Below are 20,868 nucleotides of genomic sequence, written 5' to 3'. Positions count from 1 at the left end.
AAGAATCATTACCTAGTAACATACTTTATTTATTCTTTTATTACAGGCCATGACTGTTCTATTAGATTATGGAATTTGGACAGCAAGACATGTGTACAAGAAATAACAGCACATAGGAAGAAATTAGATGAATCAATTTATGATGTTGCTTTCCATCCATCAAAAGCATATATTGCCAGTGCAGGGGCTGATGCCCTTGCCAAAGTATTTGTGTGAATCAGCAAAAATCACATCATCAACAACAGATTTGCTTGGACAGAAAGAGGGTCTGCATCACTGCCATCAACAAGGTTACTGATATGACACTACATGTGATCTGCCTGGAGAAGGCTATTCGAGGCAGGCATAAATTGGTGGAAATCACATCTTAATGTCAGGCTCATTAATTTAATTGTAATTACTGTATTTCGTGGGACAAATAAAAAGGACTCCATTATTTGTGGCCTGTACTGGATATGAACTGAGCGTATGTCTGTTTTTTAGGTATCTTTAAGCCAATGTGGAGTCTGATCTTAAAAAGACTTTTATTTTGGACTCTGTGTGCTGCCTTAGGGTTAGGAATGTGGTGCTCTTGTTGGGGGAAAGTGAGCTCCAAGAGTAGCTTTTTTTCATCTCTTAGTGATTTTCTGTTTATCAGTTGAATGCCACAGATTCCCTTTTAAACTTATTTTGCTTTAAAAAAAAAAAAAAGAAAATTTAACTTAAAATATTTTAGCATTAGTTGCACAAAATGTTTGGATAAAATTCTAGTTTTTATAAGTCTTTTTATATATTTAGCCTGTCACAACAGTGCTCAAGATTGTATTGAAGTTTTTCTGCATTATACAACCCTAAAACACAGAGATCTCACTGACCCGCTGCCGTGTAACCACACTTTTTCCTTCTTTTGCCTAATACAGCTCAGCTAAGTCCTTCCATAAAGATGCTAAATCACCTTCATCATCACATAATTGTCTTCATATAAACCAAGGACTATTAAGTGTATTAAAAATGAAACAGTGGGGTTTAGTACTCCAGATGAACTCTTTAAAAAAAAATGAACTAATCTTGGCATCCTATCACTATGTGATATTTTGTACATCTTACTGTATTTACAAGTTTATTTATCAAGGATTATCCATCTTGCTAATAGCCTATTATTTATTTCACTTTTTGTTGGTCTTTATATCCTTTTATTAATGTGCTAAAGGAACCTGTATATCTATTTTGGAACTCTTTGAATAGTCTAAAATAGACTAAAAATGGAATATTTTATAGTTTAAGTTACAAACCAAGGTGATTTCCCCCAGATGCATATCTTGGTTTACCATGATTCCAAACAAAACTATCTTGTTTAAAAATATTTGGGGTAAAATTGTATTTGCATTACAAATAGGATACAAAAATAGTTGAATCAGGATACAGAAATCTGTGTTTGGACTAGTTATCCCATTTTATTTTTTCAGATGTGCTTAATTTTATGGTGTAACTAAAGATTTTGTTTGTGTAATGCATGATTAAGACAATAAAGTATTTTTTCTAGTCTTCCAAAAACTTTTCTGATCAGTTTGCGAGTTTTGATGAGTTTTGTAAGGTTTTTGTTTTACAAACTATGAATCAGCAAATTTTTAAGATTGTACCACATAGCAAACGTACAGCTGTTGAAAAATAATGTATATAAAATGCATATAATAAATATTAAATTGTGTACCTGTATGTTACTGTTGGCTACATTATTTTGTGTTGAATAATAAAGTGCAATACTTTACTCTCCATCATTAAACTAGGAAATGGAGATGATTTCTCAGTGAGTCCTTCATTTTTATGCTATTCTTTTAAACATGGTATTGCTTGAGACTCTAATAAGATTAGAACACTTAACAGTATTAATAACTTTCTAAGTACTTCACCCCATTTGGGAATTTAAAAAAATCTTCTACTGGTATAAGTTACATAGTTCACAACAGCGAAAGGAAAAGCAGAGATACGGTTTTTAATCATTTCCTTAGACATTCTATGCCTTTATTGAATCTGGATTTCAGTTAATAGTATTGTCATTCCTATCTAGCCTGTTTCCACAAAAAAGTTCAGAAAATAACTGCATTACATTACTCATTAATTAAAAGTTGTCCCTATGAATAATATTAAGTGTTACTGTCTCAAAACTTCTTTCTTCAACAAGGTAGTATCTTTTTTCTTGGAAGGAAATTGCAAATGCAGTTAGAAGGTAACATTAAAGGGCACTTGGATGGCTCAGCTGGTTAAGTGTCCAACTCTTGACTTCAGCTCGGGTCATGATCTCACACTTGGTGAGTTCAAACCCCTCATCAGGGTCTGCATTGACAGCACAGAGCCTGCTTGGGATTCTGTCTCCCTCTGTTTCTGCCTCTCCCCCACTTGCTGTCTCGCTCTCAAAATAAAAAATTAAAAAAATTTTTTTCTTAAGTTATATCCAAAAATTAGGGTGGCAAAATTCTATTTGGATGCCTACTCGGTAAAAGAAATTACATTGTGTTTATATTGTGAACTTTTGTCTTCTGCCATAATCCAAGTGTGCATTTTAGTCATTACTGCTGAAACACTAAAAATTTTCAGAAATATTCCTAAAGTTTTTTTTGTTTTGTTTTTGATTTTCTGAAGATTCAACTTAACCAATTAAGGGGGATTTTTTCTCATTTTTGGAAATTATAATTTTTCCAAAGCTAATATGGTTTCCGGCAGCAATTCCAAACCAGTGCATTACTGTTTAACTGAAATGTGATTATCATCGTTGCAGTGCATAAACATTCACCTCTGGGTATGTATTGAAACGGAAATGAATAAAAATTAAAACATATGTTTACTTTTCTCTACTTTGGTCGTGTTTTTCTCTACGATATTAAACATTTGGAAGAGACTAAAGGATGCAAAAAGAAAGTCTTATTTTGTGTGTTTCCATTTGTGACTTCTGGGAAATTATTCATTTGACTATTAAATGGTGCTTTATAAAGTTTAATATTTTTATATACAAACTTTAGTATGTTGACTTTCTCAATATTTAATCATATTCTGCCTTTTTCATGTTTTTTGTGTACTTTTCTCACATTTCAAAGTAAATTATCCACTAAAGACCAGCATCTCACTTAACACCTTTATTAAATGTTATAAATAGCATATTTGAAAAATAGGCATGCCTGCTAAAGTGTGCTTTACACTTTACTGCTTTTACAAAATAATTGATAGTAACTTAATAAAGGGTCATTTCTGCTCTTAATGCTCTTTAAGTCAGAATGTTAGTTTCCCTGGTTACCTCGGATGACTCAGAACTTTGTCCTTTATAAAAATAAAAGCGTTTTAAAGGGGTACTGAAGGGGTGCCTGGGTGGCTCCGTTAAACATCCAACTTTTGATCTCAGCTCAAGTCTTGATATCAGGGTCGTGAGTTCAAGTTCTGCATTGGGCTCTGCACTGGGCAGGAAGCCATAACTTTAAAAAAAAAAAAAAAAGACGATTGGAGGCTGGGTTTTCATTTAATTTTTCAAGGAGTGATACTCTCAGCCAAGAATTTGTGGTGTAAAAGTTTAAACCTATTTTATTTTATTTATTTTTTTTTTTATTTTATTTTATTTTTTTAATTTTTATTTTTGAGAGCGAGAGAGGCAGCATGAGTGGGGAAGGAGCAAAGAGAGAGGGAGACACAGAATCTGAAGCAGGCTCCAGGCTTTGAGCTGTCAGCACAGCCTGATGTGGAGCTTGAACTCACAGACTGCGGGTCATGACCTGAGCCAAAGTTGGCCGCTTAACTGACTGAGCCACCCAGGTGCCCCTGTTTAATTAAATGAAAATTCTTGTTATGTGGATATATGTGGTATTTTATAGGAAAGGGTCAGTTTATTATCTTCCCATACTTTGTCAAATGTTTATGTAAAATTGTCCAAGGCAATTTCAGTTCTGCCTTGCCCATACATGCTGCTTTCATTGCTTTTATACACCTATAAAATCCCTGGGCTCCAGAGATTTACTGGAGTATAAGTATTAATTCTAGACCATTTAACACCTATTTCAGGTCAACTTGTAAGTTGTTTCAGATAGGATCAGTGTGTTTGGGGAGGGAGCTAGGATGTACAGGTGGCTGAGGGGGAGGACAGGTTCTGTCTGTAGACAATCAAGATGGGATGACAACACCTCTATCTGAAGGGAGAGCTCTATATTAAGGGCATTGTGATCATTTTTCTTAGGAACTTAACCTTACAAGTATGTTTAAGTAAAAATGTTAATTACAAAACATTTTTGTTGAACCAAGTAACTAAGAGCATCTCCTGCTGTTTAACTTGGTAGTGGCTGTGTATAATGCCTAAACAGTAGCCATTCAATAAACAATTGAATGAATAAGTATAAAAATTTTAAGAAAATATTCAGGTTGGTCTTTCTACATAAAGTACTGAATGTAGGATTTTTTACCATGTCCCAGGAAGCGAGGACTTGGAATAATAAAAGTAAAGCAGCTTAGAATAATAGTCACTAACAGTTTTATTGCTTAGTCAAACTACAATAATTTTGCCTGCAGTTCCATTTTCAATAAGTGATTTTCCTTAAAGCCAAATGTTTACAGTGGTAAGTAAAAATTTACCAACATTTTTTTCAGTACATGGATGACTTTTAGAGTATAAGCCAAATATATCTATACACATATAAAATTAAGGATATAAATAGAAAAATATCAGACAATTCTATCTTATTCAGTGAGATAGTTCAGTTATGTTATTGTGAAAATACACTACAAAAGAAGCTTGATACTTCATTCCCTTCCATTTCATTCATAATTAAAACTTTTTATTAAGTAATAACTCTTACTGGTTTTAAGACAACATCCATTATGGGGAAAATGACTTACACATGAACTGAGTTGAACTATTTTAAGTTTCATTCTCTTTATATATTTAATACAGAATGATGAGAGAAGGAATGTTGCTTTTGTTCTCAGTATCAGATTCTTTTATTGAGCTATGGAATTTATGTCTCTGTACATTTAATACGCATTTTAGAATTCTTAAGATTCGGATCCACAATATCTCCTGTTTCCAGAGTTTATAAGGGTCATGATTATGAAGCCTCAGCAGAGTGTTTAATAATTCTAAATTGTAATTAGAAGGTAGTAGCTTTAAATGAATGCTTATTTGCTTGAAACAGCTGTTGGCATTTTTAATATAATAGTTTTGTATCTGGTCCTAGTATGCTATATAGTATTTCAGTATTAGGAGAAAATGACTTATACATTACATCCTCTTATACTTTTTCTTTCAGTTGTCAAAATGTTACCATTATTGCTGGGATTCCAAGAAATCTCTACAAATGCCTCTGATGACGTCAGAAACAATTGGTTCTAATCCTGTGAACTCTCTTGTGAAGAAAGCATGTGACTCCTTTGGTTTAGAGGCCATGTCTTTCAGGTCATCCAAAGGTGCCCAAGCCACTCCAACAGAAAAGATGGTAATACCTACAATGAAAATATTTTTACATGCATTAGAACCAAGCTGCAGCTTATATAGACAACCAGGTGTAATTATTTTTCATGATTCAGTTTACAGTTGGACAGGAAGCTCTATAATGTCTGAAGGATTAAATCTCCTTCACCAAATGGTTAGCTAGGTTTAAACAGTCATGAGAATGGCTAAACAGTTGGGCCCAAACCAAAAGTTTGTCATCAGTATAACTTACCACATTGGCAAATAAATCACATGATCACTGACAAAAAGTTATGTGATGACCTGATGGATAACTTCTTAAAGAAATAAATAACTATAACATACTTAGTGAAATGGTGAAAACTGCCTGAGATTGGCAGGAGAATGGTCTGCCTGCTATCATCACTCCAGTAATCATTAAGACTGGAGGCCTAGCCAGTATAACAGAGCATGAAAGAATGGCACAAAATCTGGGATACATAAATGGAAGTTTTCTAAGGCTCATGCATTGGAAATGGTGACTAGTCTTCTGAATAATGAGAACTTTGCAATTTTGATGTGTATGTTATATTGGCAAAATGACCAGTAGTCAGAAATTGTCAGTGTTAGGCGCTTGGGTGGCTCAGTTGGTTAAGTTTCCAGCCCTTGGTTTCGGCTCAGGTCATGATCTCACAGTTGTGGGATTGACCCCCGCCCCATGCCTCTGCCCCTTCCCCGCTCCGCTGTTAGCGTTGGATGCTTTGGGATATCCTCCCTCCCTCCCACCTCCTGCTCAGGTGTGCACTCGTGTGCCCACACGCTCTCTAAAACTATACTTAAAACGTAAAAAAAGAAATGGTCAGTGTCTAACCCCAAAGCAAAAATCTGGTGAAAAAAACAGCCAAAGAGAAAAGGGTCTGTGCAGCTGGAATAATTTCTTCTAATTACACATTGAGGCATAACCTCTACATTCCTTTGCACCAGTAGGCAGCTTGTATTCCAACTACATTTTGGTTAAGGTGATAACTACACCAGTTTGATTTACCTCAATCCAACTGCAGTAGTTGTTTAGCACATTCTTAGTGTATCCTACCATCTTTCTTTTGAGTGAAATTTCCTATGTTTGGAGAGCTTCTGAAGTCACTTCTAGGACTTCATCCCCATTCTAATGGTATTCAGTGCTCAAAATTGTAAATACTTGAGATGTAAATAAAGCAGGTTTAGATTATGTAAAAGCTCCTTGAAACAATTTCTGATTTATTACCCCACTCAATACTCCCGTCTCCTCCCCTGGCAAAAGAAAACAAGTAAAAAGTTTCCCCCCTCAATTTTCCTCACTTGTAGACTGACTGAAGCCCAGATTGTAATTATATATTGGGTCAGAGCTAAACAATTAAAAAAGTTACGACCTAGCCTTGAAAACCTACCTGTATTCCGGCTTTTGTTAACTTGCACTTCACAATCTCTAAAGGATAATTTTCATGAAAATGGTGTGGCATAACCTCCTGAAGCTCAGCTAATTACATTGGGGAAATATATTTGATTTAATCTAGTTCAGTTAATTTAGCCTGAACCCCGTTAACCACAAATTAGTTCAGTAAGATACGTTTTTAAGAAGGATGACAGCAAACAGGTCTTCGATTTAGGTTAGCTACTGATGGATAAAATAAGCTAGATGTATATAAATAAGCCAACATATAGCTTAAGTTGCACGGATGGGTTCTCTACCCTACTAAACAGCATTTCATCAATATAAAAGTATATAACAGTGGCTAATAAATGTGTAAGAGGGAAAAAGTTAAGTCATGAGGAATTAAATAGGGAAAAGTGTGGAAAAGTATACAAAAATGCAAGGCCGCTAATTCCCCTCTCCCAAGTTAGCGTTTTTTTTGTTTTTGTTTTTTTTATTAAGTATTATTGGACCACAATCACTCAGTTTTATCCCAGGAAAGGGAACGTCAGCTTTTTGTTGCCCTATTTGATCTCAGCAACACATTATGCTAATGTTTTCAGGAATGAGTCGCCTTTGCCAAAAGTAATATTAAGGTTGGGGTAAGGGAGAAAGAAGACCTTTTTATACTGTTTTATAACATCAGAGTGTGTTTTTATTATCTTAAAAAAAAAAAGACTAAGAATCTAAAAAGGAAGTTTAGATGGAATAGAATTAAAGTCTACTGGAGACTCTAACATCTTAGAAAACTCATGCCAGACTCAAAACTACTTTTTAAAAAAGGATAAATTATCAAATAGGTTCATGGTAAATTATGATAAATTGTGATTGGGTGGGGGGATATATTCCAAGTTTGGGCCCAACATAAGCACCTGTAACATGCTTCCTTGACACATGACATGGTTCTCATGGCACTTCTCCCGACAATACAGTGGTGAGGAGTGTGGACTCAGCCAGAATGCCTGGGTTTGAATACTGGCCTCACCACTTGCTAGCTATGTGGTCTTGAGGAAATTTGTTGCCTTATCTGTAGAATGACATTCATAGGACTGGTTTGACACTTAAGTCAGTTAATACTGAGTAAAGCTCTTAGAACAATGATTGCCATTACATAGGTGTTTGTTCAATAAAATAAATGCTTACATTTATATTTACAAAACTCACTGAACCCCTCCTCAGTTCCCTACCCAGACAAAGGACAAGAACTTACCTGCATCGTGTGCAGCAGCAGCAGGGCCTCGAACATCGTCATAGGACTGCCCGTCTGTGACAATTACCAGGAAGTTCTTGTTGGGGCTATCCCTCACAGGACCAAACACGTTTCTAACAGTGAAGGAAATGGCATCACCTGTAGCTGTTCCACCACTCATGTAGCGAATGTTTCTGATAACAGCTAGGACATTCTCTTTGGTGCTGTAATCAGTGAAAGTGAATTCTGTGCGCTGATCATAGGTGAACTGCACAGCAGCAATCTTGGCACCAATGTCTGAGATTTCAAAAGTCTTGGCTATGTTGGAAACAAACTCAAGCATGAGGCGAAAATTACTGTCTCCAACACTGCTGGAACCATCAATTAGAAAGGCAATGTTCACTGAGTTATAGCAGGTCTTGCTGCACATCATTTGCTCATGAGTGCAGAGCTTCTGTACCAGAGGCTTTACATATTTCGTGGTGCCAAACCAGTTGGGCATGTGGTAAGAGAAGAAGCCATTGTTCCGACAGACAGCCTAATGGGGGAGACATAAACGGAATCAAAAAGTGTGTCTTCTTAAAAATGATAAAAACATTAAATCTTGAACGTTCAGAGTTAATCCAGATAAGGGCCAGTCAGCACTATGCCTGAAGGTCCAAAAACTGAGTAACTACCCTAACAGAAAAGACCCCTCACCTCCTTACCTTGTCAACAAATGCAACATCCTGAACCATCCCCAGTTCTTCAGGGATAGGCTTGGCCACAGAAACTATAAATACATTCACACCAAACTCTCTGGCCACAATGCCTGCTTCCTCAATGTCATCAGAAGGCCAGCCATCAATAAATACCACCACCACTTTGGGGATCCCTCTTCTTACTCCAGCGTCTGCTGTGAAGAATTTCTGGGCGGTATGCTTCAAGGCTTTTCCTAGATTTGAAGAAGAAGCAAGCTGGAGCAGCACCGCTGCTCAAATGACATTCCTATTTCCCTGTACCAACTTGATGACACCAAAAGTTTAAGAATTTAACTTACATAGAACTTGGTTCTATAATAGACGCATCAGATGCAAAAGTTTAATTATCCATCAGATCTATTTTTTTTTTTGTCTTCACAACCCACATTACTTCCCCCATCACCTCCCAGAAGCCTCATTTTTCCTTACCTTACATCAATCATCAGAAACACAACTGACTCCCACCTCTGTACTTTTGCTATCTAGCCCCTTAGTGACTGATTACCTCTAAAGACTTAGAACAAGAAATGTCCCTTCAGAGGGTCTATAGTGCTAAGCTAGTTCTTTCTGCCACATCTGCATTTGTTAAACAAGTCTGTTGATCTTTGCTTCTTTTTAACTTGCTGAACATGTACTTCTCTAAAGTGGCATCTGTTCTATCCAATATAAGGATTATAAATCACGATACTTTTTTGGCTTGTTTTAAACAAGCAATATTAATTAACCATTTGGCATATTTTTCATTATAAATTGAGTATCTTAGATGATCAAGTACAAACCTAGCCAAGATTTCAGTGTCAAGAGGAAGAGTTTCACATCTGCTTAAATAAAATAGCCTAATACTGTTTTACATGTCTGACTGCTTCATAACCCTCTCCTGTGTTACATTCCAGGTGCCAAAGTCTACTTACCTGTATTGGAATTACCCCCTCTGAAACCTACTTCCTTTATGGCAAACAAAACATCTTTGGCTGATGTAAAGTTTTTCAAATAAAATTCTATTTTGGGATGTTCACTAAGTGGAAAAATAGGAAAAAAAATGTTATCTAGAGAGAACTGGAAAGGCAAAACAAGCAACATTATATAACTTTAAAAAAAGTAAATTGGCCAATGCCTAAGTTTCTTAATCCCATAGTGTACAGTCAACTAAAGTATTGCATCCTTACTTAAATTTCAAGGCATCTTGCAGAAATGTAACAAAAACAATTGCTACCTTGAGGGTTTATCTGGGTAATATGCTAAATACGTATTACATGTATCATCTCATTTCATCCTAACTCTACACAGTGTAAACTACTATCCCTACTATGTAAGTGAAGAAACTGAGGCTCACAGCATTTTGGTAGGTTGCCAAACAAAACACTGCTGCACTTTAAATTCAGGTTTGTCTGGCTCCAGAACACCTGAAACCAGGTTTAGCTGAAGGCACTGGGCTTAATGGAAATCTGCAGAGTAGGGCACCAGAGTAGTGGAAGGTGACTGGGTGTGAGGTCTCCAGTGGGAGACCATGGAAGCACTCAACAGTGTGGGTCTATTAATTCAGGCTTCTGGTTAGAAGAGGCAATTTCAAGGACACCGAGGCCAACGTTTTAAAAATGAGAAGATAACAAGAAAATGTATCAAGTAGTATAATTTTGGATTTGTGTTATAAAAAATGATATTGACATACGCTGATCTTAAAATTATGTATATTGTAATATTTGGGACTTTCCATATTTAATAGTAAAAGGATTTCAACTCACTTTTATCACTACGTTTATTAGAGACCATGTTGAGTAAAACAGTTACACAACCATTTGTGTTGGTTTTTAGATAAGTCAGTATTTCATAAGTGCAAAATTTTAAGATCTTAGTATTATCAATTGCCATTAAGTCAAGATTTTTGAGGTAAAAGTATAGCACTGACTGTACTTCTGCATATCTTTCTGTATATCTGGTGAAATGTTGGGCCACAAAATCAGATATTATGGGTAGATAACCTTTTCACATTAACGGTCACTTTGAACTATCCCAATTGTGATTTATGAGATTTATTCTTAATTTTGCATCCTTAATGTTACATTGTTATTCTGCTTAAATATAAACTCTTTATATAGTTTATTCTGAGGCTCTTCCTAAAATAGGAAAACTATAGGGGTGCCTGGGTGGCTCAGTCAGTTAAGCGTCCATCTTCAGCTCAGGTCATGATCTCACAATCCGTGAGTTTGAACCCTGTGTCGGTCTCTGTGCTGTCAGTTCAGAGCCTGGAGCTTGATTTGGATTCCGTGTCTCCCTCTCTCTCTGCCCCTCCCCCACTCACACTCTGTCTCTATCAAAAAATGAATAAACGTTAAAAAAATTTTTTTTAATCGGTAAACTATAAGTCTCAAAGTTTATAGAGAAGCTAGTCTTGTTTGATTCTACGAAATAGTGTAGCTTTCATCTTGAAAAAGAATTGGATACAAATAGCAAAGAAAAAAATGTAAGAAGAAAAGTACTGAGTGGAATTTGTCCCCCGCCCCCCCAGGATGTTAAAATGTACAATAAAGCTACAATTATCAGAGCATTGTAGAAAAGATGTAAGAATTGGCTTATAGATCAAGGAAACTGACTTGCTTAACTTGCATATAAAATTGGCATTACAAATCAATGAAATAAACTCATCTGTTTTAAAGATATGGGACAAATAAATTATGTAGAAAACCAAAAAATTCTCATACCAAATTCTCATACCAAAAAAATTCTATTTAAATTAAGAACCAGTTGTAAAACGTAACGTAAGAACAAATGAAATAGAAATTAGTAGGTGTAGTACTGGTGACAGCAATTTAAACTGGGTCAACTTTCTAGAAAGCAATTGAACTTTGTATCCGAAACTTTAAAAATGTCAGAACCTTTTGACCCAATCTCACTTTTAGAAATCTAGTCTAATGAACTAATCAAAGATGGCACAAGGGTGACATAAGGATGTTAATCACAATGTAATGTCCGATGGTGAAAAAAATGGAAGAATAGTTAAACAGTCATGCAAAGGAACATTCTAAAACATCATCGATTTAGAGCATTTGTGGTGTAAAATGCTCAAAATACAAAGGGATGAAAAACAGGACATAAAACATTTTTATAGTTTGAGCTTTTGAAAAAGAAACACATTATGCAGAAAGGGGTGAAGGATGGAAAAAGTGGTGGAAGGGGAATGGGAGATACAGGCTTCCAGTTATGAAATGAGTAAGTCAAGAGAATAAAAGGTACAGCATAAGGAATATCGTCAAATGGCATTGTAACAGCATCTTATGGTGACAGATGGGAGCTACACTTGCAGGGAACATGGCATAATCCACAATGTTGAATCACTATGTCGTACACCTGAAACTAATGTAACATTGTGTGTCAACCATACTTCAATTACACACACACACACACACACACACACACACACACACAGACATGTACATGTACAAGCAAGTATTTTCTTAAAATACTGAAAGGGTATCAAACATTTTATAGTGATTATCTCGGGAGAGCATATTTGGGAAATTTGTTTTTCTTGTGCTTTATATGTTTTTCAAGCTATCTATAGTGAGCATATTATTTTCCTAAAAGCCATCAATATTATTTTTAAATGAATAAAATTAAAAAGATCGAGCTTCAGATCTGCACTCATGGAACTACGGGAAATGTTTAAAAGAATAATGACAGAATAGGGAAGAGAAACAGACCTATAATTTCTTCCTTCAGCAAAGAAGAACCAGGAATTGAGCAGAGTATATGTACAGAGGTAATTTGTACAGAGGTAATTTTGTTGTATGAACAACAAAACCTTTTTAGTCTACCTTCTGGTCATCAAATTCTCTAAATCTTTTTATTCCAAAAAGGAAGCACTTAGACCTACCCTGTCTGCTTAGGCAGTTTTACATCCTATATTTACAGTTCAGGGATTCAGACTATCCACAACTCTATGTGTTTATACTGTACTGAAATACATGTATCCACTAAAACGGCTGATCTTTTATCATCAAGTCTCTTTCCATTTTAACAAGTTGGTACCTGGCTTGAACAAGGCCCACGTGTGGTCCTTCTGTTCCAATTCCCAACATTAGAGCCACTTTGCCAACAAAATTCTTCTGTAGATTAAATCGGCGCTGCCCAATATTAAAACTTCCATCAATCAGAAATGCAATGTCTGCTTTACAGTCTGTGAAAACCCAAACATGTCTCTCCGTTAGCAGTTTCAAAGGGAGGGAGAATGTTATTTTCCCAAACGGATATGTGGACTCTTACCTTTATTGCCAGTTTTCTTTTCAGGTGTTTTCTTTAGTCGTTTACCTGAAACAAAGGAAGCAGTGGCATTAATAGGAAGACAGTTTCATAGCAAGAAGCCCACATGGGGAAAAGCTTGTGACAAGGAGTGCCATTCTTAAAAACACTTGTTTTGTAAAAAAAATTAATTTGTTCACAGCTTTTTGGACTGGGGAAGAAATGCCCCAACAAAGAAGTCAGGACTATTGTAAGCCTTGCCCCCAATTCAGGACTTGATATCTCAAACCCACAATTGAGGCAGGACCAGAAATGCCAAGAGTTAGATTCTAATGTTCTTAATTTCTTTGACTTTAAAACTGCCACAATCTTAGGAAAGGAGATTCCTGGCCTTTGTTAAAATGGACACACATTGAATTCCTTTTATTCATATGACAAATGGAGCTATGAAGTCACTTTGTCCAGTTTCTAGGCATGGTTTATTATATCAGAAAGAAATAGTAGGACTTCAAGAGAATGTTTGGTAGCAGAGTTTATAATTGAAAATAGAAGGATAGGAATTTGAAATATAAAATGTTTCCTTAAATAATGCACTAGTAAACTTAAGATATTTGTTTTGTGTTTCTTAATTTTTTTTAATTTTTGAGATAGGGCATGAGCAGGAGAGAGGGGCAGAGGGAGAGACAGAATCTTAAGCAAGGTCAATACTTGGTGCAGAGCTCGACACAAGGCTCGATCCTATAACCCCAGGATCATGACCTGACCTGAAATCAAGAGTCGGATGCTCAACTAACAGAGCTACCTAGGTGCCCTGGTTTTGTGTTTAACATCACTTTTTATTTTTTATTTGTTTATTTTTAACTTACTTATTTTTGAGAGAGAGAGAGCAAGCAGGGGAGGAGCAGAGAGAAAGGGACAGAGAGGACTTCCAAGAAGGCTCCACACTGTCAGTGCAGAGCCCCATGCAGGGCTCGAACCCACAAACTGTGAGATCATGACTTGAGCTGAAACCAAGACCTGGATGCTTAACTAAGCCACGCAGGTGCCCCAACGTCAATTACTTTTTAAAGGAAAGCTATCAACAACACATTTATTTTTAACTTCTAAATGTTGTGCCAGGCTACTAGGAGATAGCTTCCATACCTGTTGATGGACGTGCTGTGGACACTGCTTGTCCTGTGGCCTCCTGGGTACCACTTTTACCTTCTGTTAAAATAAAGAGAAGACTATTTTTTCCTCTTCCTTCTTTACCATCAAAATATAATGAATCTAACTTAGGTGTCTATGGGATGATAAATGTAATCAAGTAATGGCAACTGCATGAGTAATTGCTTCATGTGAGTTTCAAAGACCAAAATGAATTCTTATCTATTAAATTGTATTTTAAAAGGATCACCAAAAATGAATTCACATTCATTTTCATTCACTAGTTTTTTGATTTAGTGTTGCTTGTAAGTGTCAGGGCATTCTGATCACAAGTTTCTATTGCAACCTTCTAACAGCAAGATTATCCTTCCTCCATTCAGCCAAGTTTGGCCTGAGTGGGCTTTGCTTGTCCAGGTCACTGATTCTAACCCATAGTTGACTCTTTCAAGGCTTAATCACAGGCTTTTCTATCAAAGTCAAAGACGTTGGGCTAAGAACAGCAGAAAACTTTTTTGAGGGTCAGGCAATATTTACACAAAGGTAAAATCAATGTAATTGTACCTACTTGTCACTGTGAAAGAAGCAGACCATCTGGAAAGTGTTTGAGACTGAATGCCATTGGCAACTACTGAGGAATAGTTTTCTCGACCTGGTAGGCTATATATTCGCACAGGTCCCCCTGAGTTGCTGATTACTCCCCTGCAACACAGAAAACAGCCGATATTCTACCCACACTTTTCCAGGGGTATCCGACTGACTTATAGTGCCATGTTACATCTATTGTTCTGATAATCAAGAAAATAGTTTATCAGGGAAGACATCTAAGGATGCTGTTGGCCTTTTTAAAAACGTGCTAACATAGGTACAACATCTGCCTGGGAAAAAATGGTTTTATGCTGTCAAACTTCTTAAATGTTGATAGGAACATACCTATAAGATCCCATTCCCTGCAGCTCGGAGATTCAGGGTTAAGAGCACCAAATAATTTTCTTAGTTTTCTAAGGTACTTTAACTACATGTCTTTGGACAACACACACACACACACACACACACACACACACACACACACACACAAAGTCTTGTAGGATAGCAGAATGGGTGATGAATACGGGATCTGGAAGCAGACCTGGCCTTTCATTTCCAGCTCTGGCACTTGCCTAACAATGATGACCGTGGGCAGGATCCTTGGCAACTGAGTAGTTTCTTCATCTATAAAATGGAATAAAATTGTACCCACCCTATACAATTCTCAAGTTCTCATGGAAGTTAAAACTATGTCTGGCACACAGTAAAAACTCACTAATATATTACATGATTAGGAATGTTCTAAAATCACAGGAATCTAGCTGCCAAGAAATAATCCAATTTGTCTTTAGTCAGAAAGCTTACTTTGTGTAGCTGGTGCTTCATGGATATCCAGGAAAACCTTAAAAATGTATCTATCAGGGCGCCTGGGTGGCTCAGTCGGTTAAGCGGCCGACTTCAGCTCAGGTCATGATCTTGCGGTCCGTGAGTTCGAGCCCCGCGTCGGGCTCTGGGCTGACAGCTCAGAGCCTGGAGCCTGTTTTAGATTCTGTGTCTCCCTCTCTCTGACCCTCCCCCGTTCATGCTCTGTCTCTCTCTGTCTCAAAAATAAATAAACGTTAAAAAAAAAGTTTAAAAAAAATGTATCTATCTTCTATGGCCAAAATTGGCACCAAAAGAAAGAAGATAGTGGGTCCATGTGGCTAAAGAGGGAAAGGAAATCATCACACTTGGATTTCTCTCCCCTTGGCATGTTTCAGCTTACCTGTGGATAGCTGCACCACATATGCTTGATACAGATGCATACACTATGTTCCCAAATACGGAGAATTCTTCAAGAGAGCAGCCCCCTGGGCAGAGGACATCTGCTTTCTCTTTCCTGATGTCCAGGCCTCGGGTAAAGCATGTGATAGCAATGGGAACTGAAGAGAAAGGAGGGAATGTAGTGACCATTCTTGGGACTTTGAGGGGGATGGGGAGGTGGAAACTAGGGTCTGAGGTTGAAGGTTTACCTCCCTAAGTTCTACACTTCTTAAGAATATTAACATATGTACCACACCATTCCAGATTTTAGCTAGCCAAAACCCAGCTTTCCAATATAATCTAGTCCTCAACCACTCCAAAGCCTAATGGGAGAATTTTCTCAGTTCTTATGAGCTTGGGAATATATAACTGGGAATATATCAGAACTGGAAAATGACATTAGTCAGTCACCATTTATTAGTTCATTCTAGAAACGTAAAAACCTCACAGTGATAACTGTGGAGACAGTTGCCTGAGCTAACGATATTATATCTGGGCCAAGCCTATGAGGAATATATCTTCATAGACACATGCACAAACCTCTTCAAGTCTCATCCTTTGCTTTGGAAGTCCATTTACACTAGTTTTCCTCCAACTGCAGTGTCTTAAAATGATCTCTTAAGTAGGCCAGTAAAAAGATGTTTCACTTTACAAAATGTCATTTAGCTCAATCATTCATTTTACAGATGCAGAAATTAAAGCCATGGGGTTAATTTGCTCTAGGTCACACAGCTCAACTTCTGCAGAATCAGGGAAGGGAATCAGAATCAGGGAATCAGGGAAGTTAGTCCCTTTGGAATGAAGCATTTTTATCTGAACTGAACCTGCTTATTTCTGGTCAAAATCTGCCCAGAGAGATCTATCAGACAGTGAATGCATTTTTAGAAAACAGTGTCAATACTCTCAAGTTTTACACAGCCAACCCAACTAATAAGGAACTGAAGTTTGTACTAAAAAAGATGTTAGGTAGACACAAGTTATTGGCAACATGTAACAAGATAATATAATACCACATGTTAACTCATCAATTTACTATAAATTTTAAGTTGAGAATAATGTTATTAAATACTCCTTTCCAAACACAAGAATATTGTGATTACCCAAACCTTTTTGAAACAGATGTTAATAAAAAACCAAAAATGCACCTTTTCCCCAAGACAGTAATACTATCTGGTCATACTGCCCCTTTGAGTAGCCTGCCTCTAACAATGACCCTCTTCCCAAAGCTCTCTGTGCTGAGCTGCACCCTGGACTGTACATGTCCATGGAAGGGAAGGCAGGATGCCAGGTACAATCCTGACTCCTTAGCTGTGCAACACTAAAGATCGCGGTGCAAGTTAAAATCCTTACCAAAAACAATAGCCTCAAACCTATGCGCCCCATACCTGTTATCAAACAGCCTGAATCCTTCCTACCACTTTTGGTGTCATCAGAGGCTGTGCCTTTAGCTGCCAATGCTGACTTGAGTAAGGGAGTGAGTGAGTGAGTGAGTGAGTGTGTCTTACCCTGATTCCTCCTTTCAGGAAAACAAAGGATAGATTTTGTAAAAAGAGTTTGCCTTTTATATTGTAGAAAACACACACACCCGTACTCGGACTTATACATGTGGAACAAACTGTTTTTTAGACTCTCTCCAATATGAAATGGGTCTATAAATAGAGGTTATTCCTAGAAACCAGGGGTTCAAGCAAGGTGGGACATAGCATTTCTCTGTCCCTGTCAGCTCTCGCAGTCTTTAGTCGGGTCTGGGAGGCTTATCCCTGGCCTCAAACGCCGTGGACAACCCGGGACTAGTGTGCCCCTTGGTGGGACTCAACGAATACTCCCCCGCCTTGACCTTTGATGCCGAGGATCGCGTCGCCAGGTGCCTCCCGCGATGTGGTGAGTGGATTCCGGGAGGCTTCGTTCTCCGCGCCTTGGGGAAGAACGTCCCCATCGGATACCAGGGGCCCCCTCGCGCGGGAGAAATGAGTAAGCCCGCGTAGACAGGCTGTGGGAATGGCTGTGGGAACGGGTGCGCCAGACAGCCGCTCCAACCTTGGCGCCGTGAACCTTCCCTAGGGCCACAGTCCAGGGACTCGGTCTGGGCGCGCTTCTACCCGCCGGCCCCCAGCCCCTCCCACCGCCTGGACCGAGCCCTGCTTCCCTGACCCGTGAACACGTAACTCACCGGCTCCCTCGCTGCCCGCAGGTTCCGGCAGCAGCAGCAGGCAGACACCTGCGAAGAGAACACAGCGCGAGGGCTCACCCCAGCCTCCACCCCGCTTGGTGCGAGGGGAAGGGGGGCGGGGAGGAGCGCGTACCCACCGAGGCAGAGAACGGGGATCCAGGCTGCAGACATGGTGGTCGAGGGGGCTGCTCGGTCCTGGGAGAGAGGGAAAATGCAAGGGAGGCTCTCGGGAAGGGAGACCCTTACGTCCCCACCACACTGGGCCGGGCCTCCCGTTAGAGATCCCGCACCCCTCGGAAACCCAGGGGTGGCGGAGGGGAGGGAGGAGTCCTAAGAGGCCGCTGCCCCCGAGCTAGCGCTCTATCTGGAGGCGATGTTCTGGCTGCAAATCGAGCCAAACCCAGCATCGATGTGCAACCTCGGCCCGGAGGAGGGGGTGCGATATCAAGACAGAAAGAAGCTGGGAGCGACAAAGGAGAGACTCAGACAAGCAGGTGGCAGGGACCCGCACGCCCGCCGCCGGACGCCTAGGGCTCCGCACCTGAGTCGGATCCGCCCGGCTGCGCCTGAGTGCGGAAAGCGCGGCTCCCGCCGCCGCTATAAAGGGCGGGCCGCGCGCATGAGCACTGTGCGGGGGGCGCGTGGGGAGGGGGCTGGGAGCCGGTGCCCCGGGGCCGGGCGGCGGCCGGCCAGCTCCGCCCTCACCTCCTGCCGGTCCCCGGGGGAGGCCCGCGCCCAGGCGCCTCCCCCCGCGGCGCGGACCTTGGCCACCCGGACGCCGCGTCCGTCCCTAGGGGAGGCGCGAAGGCCCGCGGCAGAGTCCCAGAGACCCCGCGGGACCCGGCGTTAGGGGTGTGGGAACGCGTGTAGGACAGGGGTGGGACCCGCGCCTGGAGACACGCGCGGTGAGCCCGGGGTCCCCGGCGCCGGCCGCCCCGGCTGGACTGCGCTCCGGGCAGGGAGGCTGCCCGACGTGCGGGGCCGGCCTCACCCGGGCTGGGGAGGGACGGTCCCCCACTCGCGGTTCCCGACGGCGGAGCTGCGGCCCTTGCGGTGAACCCCGGCTCTGCTTTGGCCCAGGCGGCTGAGGTGACCCAGGGCCGCCGCCCGCCCAGGCCTTGCGCCTCCAGAGAGCTACCAGGTCTACGCGGCCTCGGAACCAAACTTTCCAACTTCGTGCTCGCGTGGAAATGGAGTTCCTACTTCTAAAGCAAACGCAACCTAGGTTTGGCAAACGCGTCCCTCGTATTTTTAGAAACCCTGTCAACTGACTGGTTATTCTTTCGACCATAGGGATCCAGCAGCCTTCCGACTTGGTTTCTGCTGGAATCGGATTTTCCCCAGCGGGCTCCATTCACTGTAATGCGCAAGGCCACGCTTCGGAGGTGGCCCGGACCCCTCATTGTATTTGCCTTTTCTTCCTTTCTGGGTCAGGAAGGAATTATGCTTGATTGCCTCTCCCAGTTCCCAGACCTGGTGTCTGTAGTGATGGCACAGAACCTCAGATTTGGTAATGTGTCCTCTCTCATCCTGGTAATTTTTAACAGGTGGAAGTGGGAGAAAGCAGAATTGACAGGCAGTGTGACCTCCGTGGCAGTGACCTCCACAGCAGCCTAGGAACCATCTCCAGACCCAGGAGAGGTGGCAGGGTATCGTTTTTTCAAATAGTTTTATTTAGTCCAAAGTATAAGCAATAATTTGTATGCCATAAAACCCATCCCTTTTATGTATAAAATCCATGATTTTTAGTGAATTTACAGAGTTGTACAGCCATCACCACAATCCAATTTTAGAACCTTTGCCTTACCCCCAAAAGGACCCCTTCTCCTCATTGAGTCAATTGTTCCCCACCCTCAGCCCTAGGCCATACTGATTTGCTTCCTGTCTCTATACATTTGCCTTTATTGACATTTTATATAAATGGAATAATACAACTTCTGTTACTGAACATAATGTCTTTGAGGTTTATCCATGTTGTGGCATGTATGTGTACTTGCTTTTTAAAAGATTTTTAAATGCTTATTAATTTTTGAGAGCGAGAGAGGGACAGAGTGTAAGTGAGGGAGGGGCAGAGAGAGAGGGTGACAAGAATCTGAAGCAGGTTCCAGGCTCTGAGCTGTCAGTACGGAGCTGGTGGCAAGGCTCGAACTCCCAATGCTGAGATCATGACCTGAAATAAAGTTGGATGCTTAACCGACTGAGCCACCCTGGTGCCCGTATGTACTTGTTTTTTATTGCTCAGTAGTATTCCCATACATTTGGTATTAGGAAAGATACATAGCACCCCAACCTGGAAGCCAAACACTGTAGTGGTTTTACAACTATCCTCTCCATCTGGAATGAGTCAGTGTTTGAATCAGGCAACTGTTGGGGGGAGGGGGGTGGTGCTGATTTCATTCCCTTTACTATTTACTATTTGAATGTCTTCTGGAGAGAAAGACTAATTAAATAACATTTGTTGGCTGGGAAGTTTTTTCTTATTTTCATGGCTGTTTTAAAGATTTAAACCCTTCCATGGTAGAGACAATTGCCCTTTTCTTCGAAACCCAGTATTCTAGCCACCACCCCTGATATTTTTCTTGGTAGAAATTTCAAGCCTTCAGGACTGTTAAAGCTGTCTTTTCCATGATTGTTTATTGAGTATCCTCAATCAGTGTTGGATAATCTCTTCCAATTAGGCTGGGCAGATTGTCATGATGCTACATAATG

At 40.0% G+C, this 20,868-nt stretch overlaps 2 protein-coding genes across 8 annotated transcripts in view; one reads left to right on the top strand and one right to left on the bottom strand.

Moving 5' to 3' along the window:
• The window catches only part of STRN3 (striatin 3), a 105,636-nt gene extending 103,354 nt beyond the window's left edge, over positions 1-2,282 (top strand). For all 7 annotated transcript variants that reach the window (XM_042989517.1, XM_042989516.1, XM_042989515.1 and 4 more), the window contains one exon: positions 47-2,282. In XM_042989517.1, coding sequence (XP_042845451.1) covers positions 47-216 — 170 coding nt within the window. In that variant the 3' untranslated portion in view covers positions 217-2,282. The remainder of the gene's footprint in view (positions 1-46) is intronic.
• A 1,465-nt stretch (positions 2,283-3,747) lies between these two features.
• COCH (cochlin) lies at positions 3,748-18,737 on the bottom strand. The gene is made up of 12 exons (XM_042989504.1): positions 18,701-18,737; positions 18,297-18,354; positions 18,160-18,207; positions 15,952-16,108; positions 14,728-14,861; positions 14,160-14,222; positions 13,041-13,085; positions 12,807-12,954; positions 9,692-9,795; positions 8,748-8,974; positions 8,062-8,578; positions 3,748-5,454 (listed from the first exon to the last, which is right to left on the bottom strand). Exons 2-12 carry the CDS (start codon positions 18,328-18,330, stop codon positions 5,279-5,281), a joined length of 1,653 nt encoding a protein of 550 aa, XP_042845438.1. The 5' UTR covers positions 18,331-18,354; positions 18,701-18,737; the 3' UTR covers positions 3,748-5,278.
• Positions 18,738-20,868: the final 2,131 nt, after the last annotated feature.

Source organism: Panthera tigris, chromosome B3, assembly GCF_018350195.1.
Source record: "Panthera tigris isolate Pti1 chromosome B3, P.tigris_Pti1_mat1.1, whole genome shotgun sequence".
NCBI lineage: Eukaryota > Metazoa > Chordata > Mammalia > Carnivora > Felidae > Panthera > Panthera tigris.
Note: the sequence above shows the minus strand (reverse complement) of the source record. Positions and strands in the feature narration are given on the sequence as shown.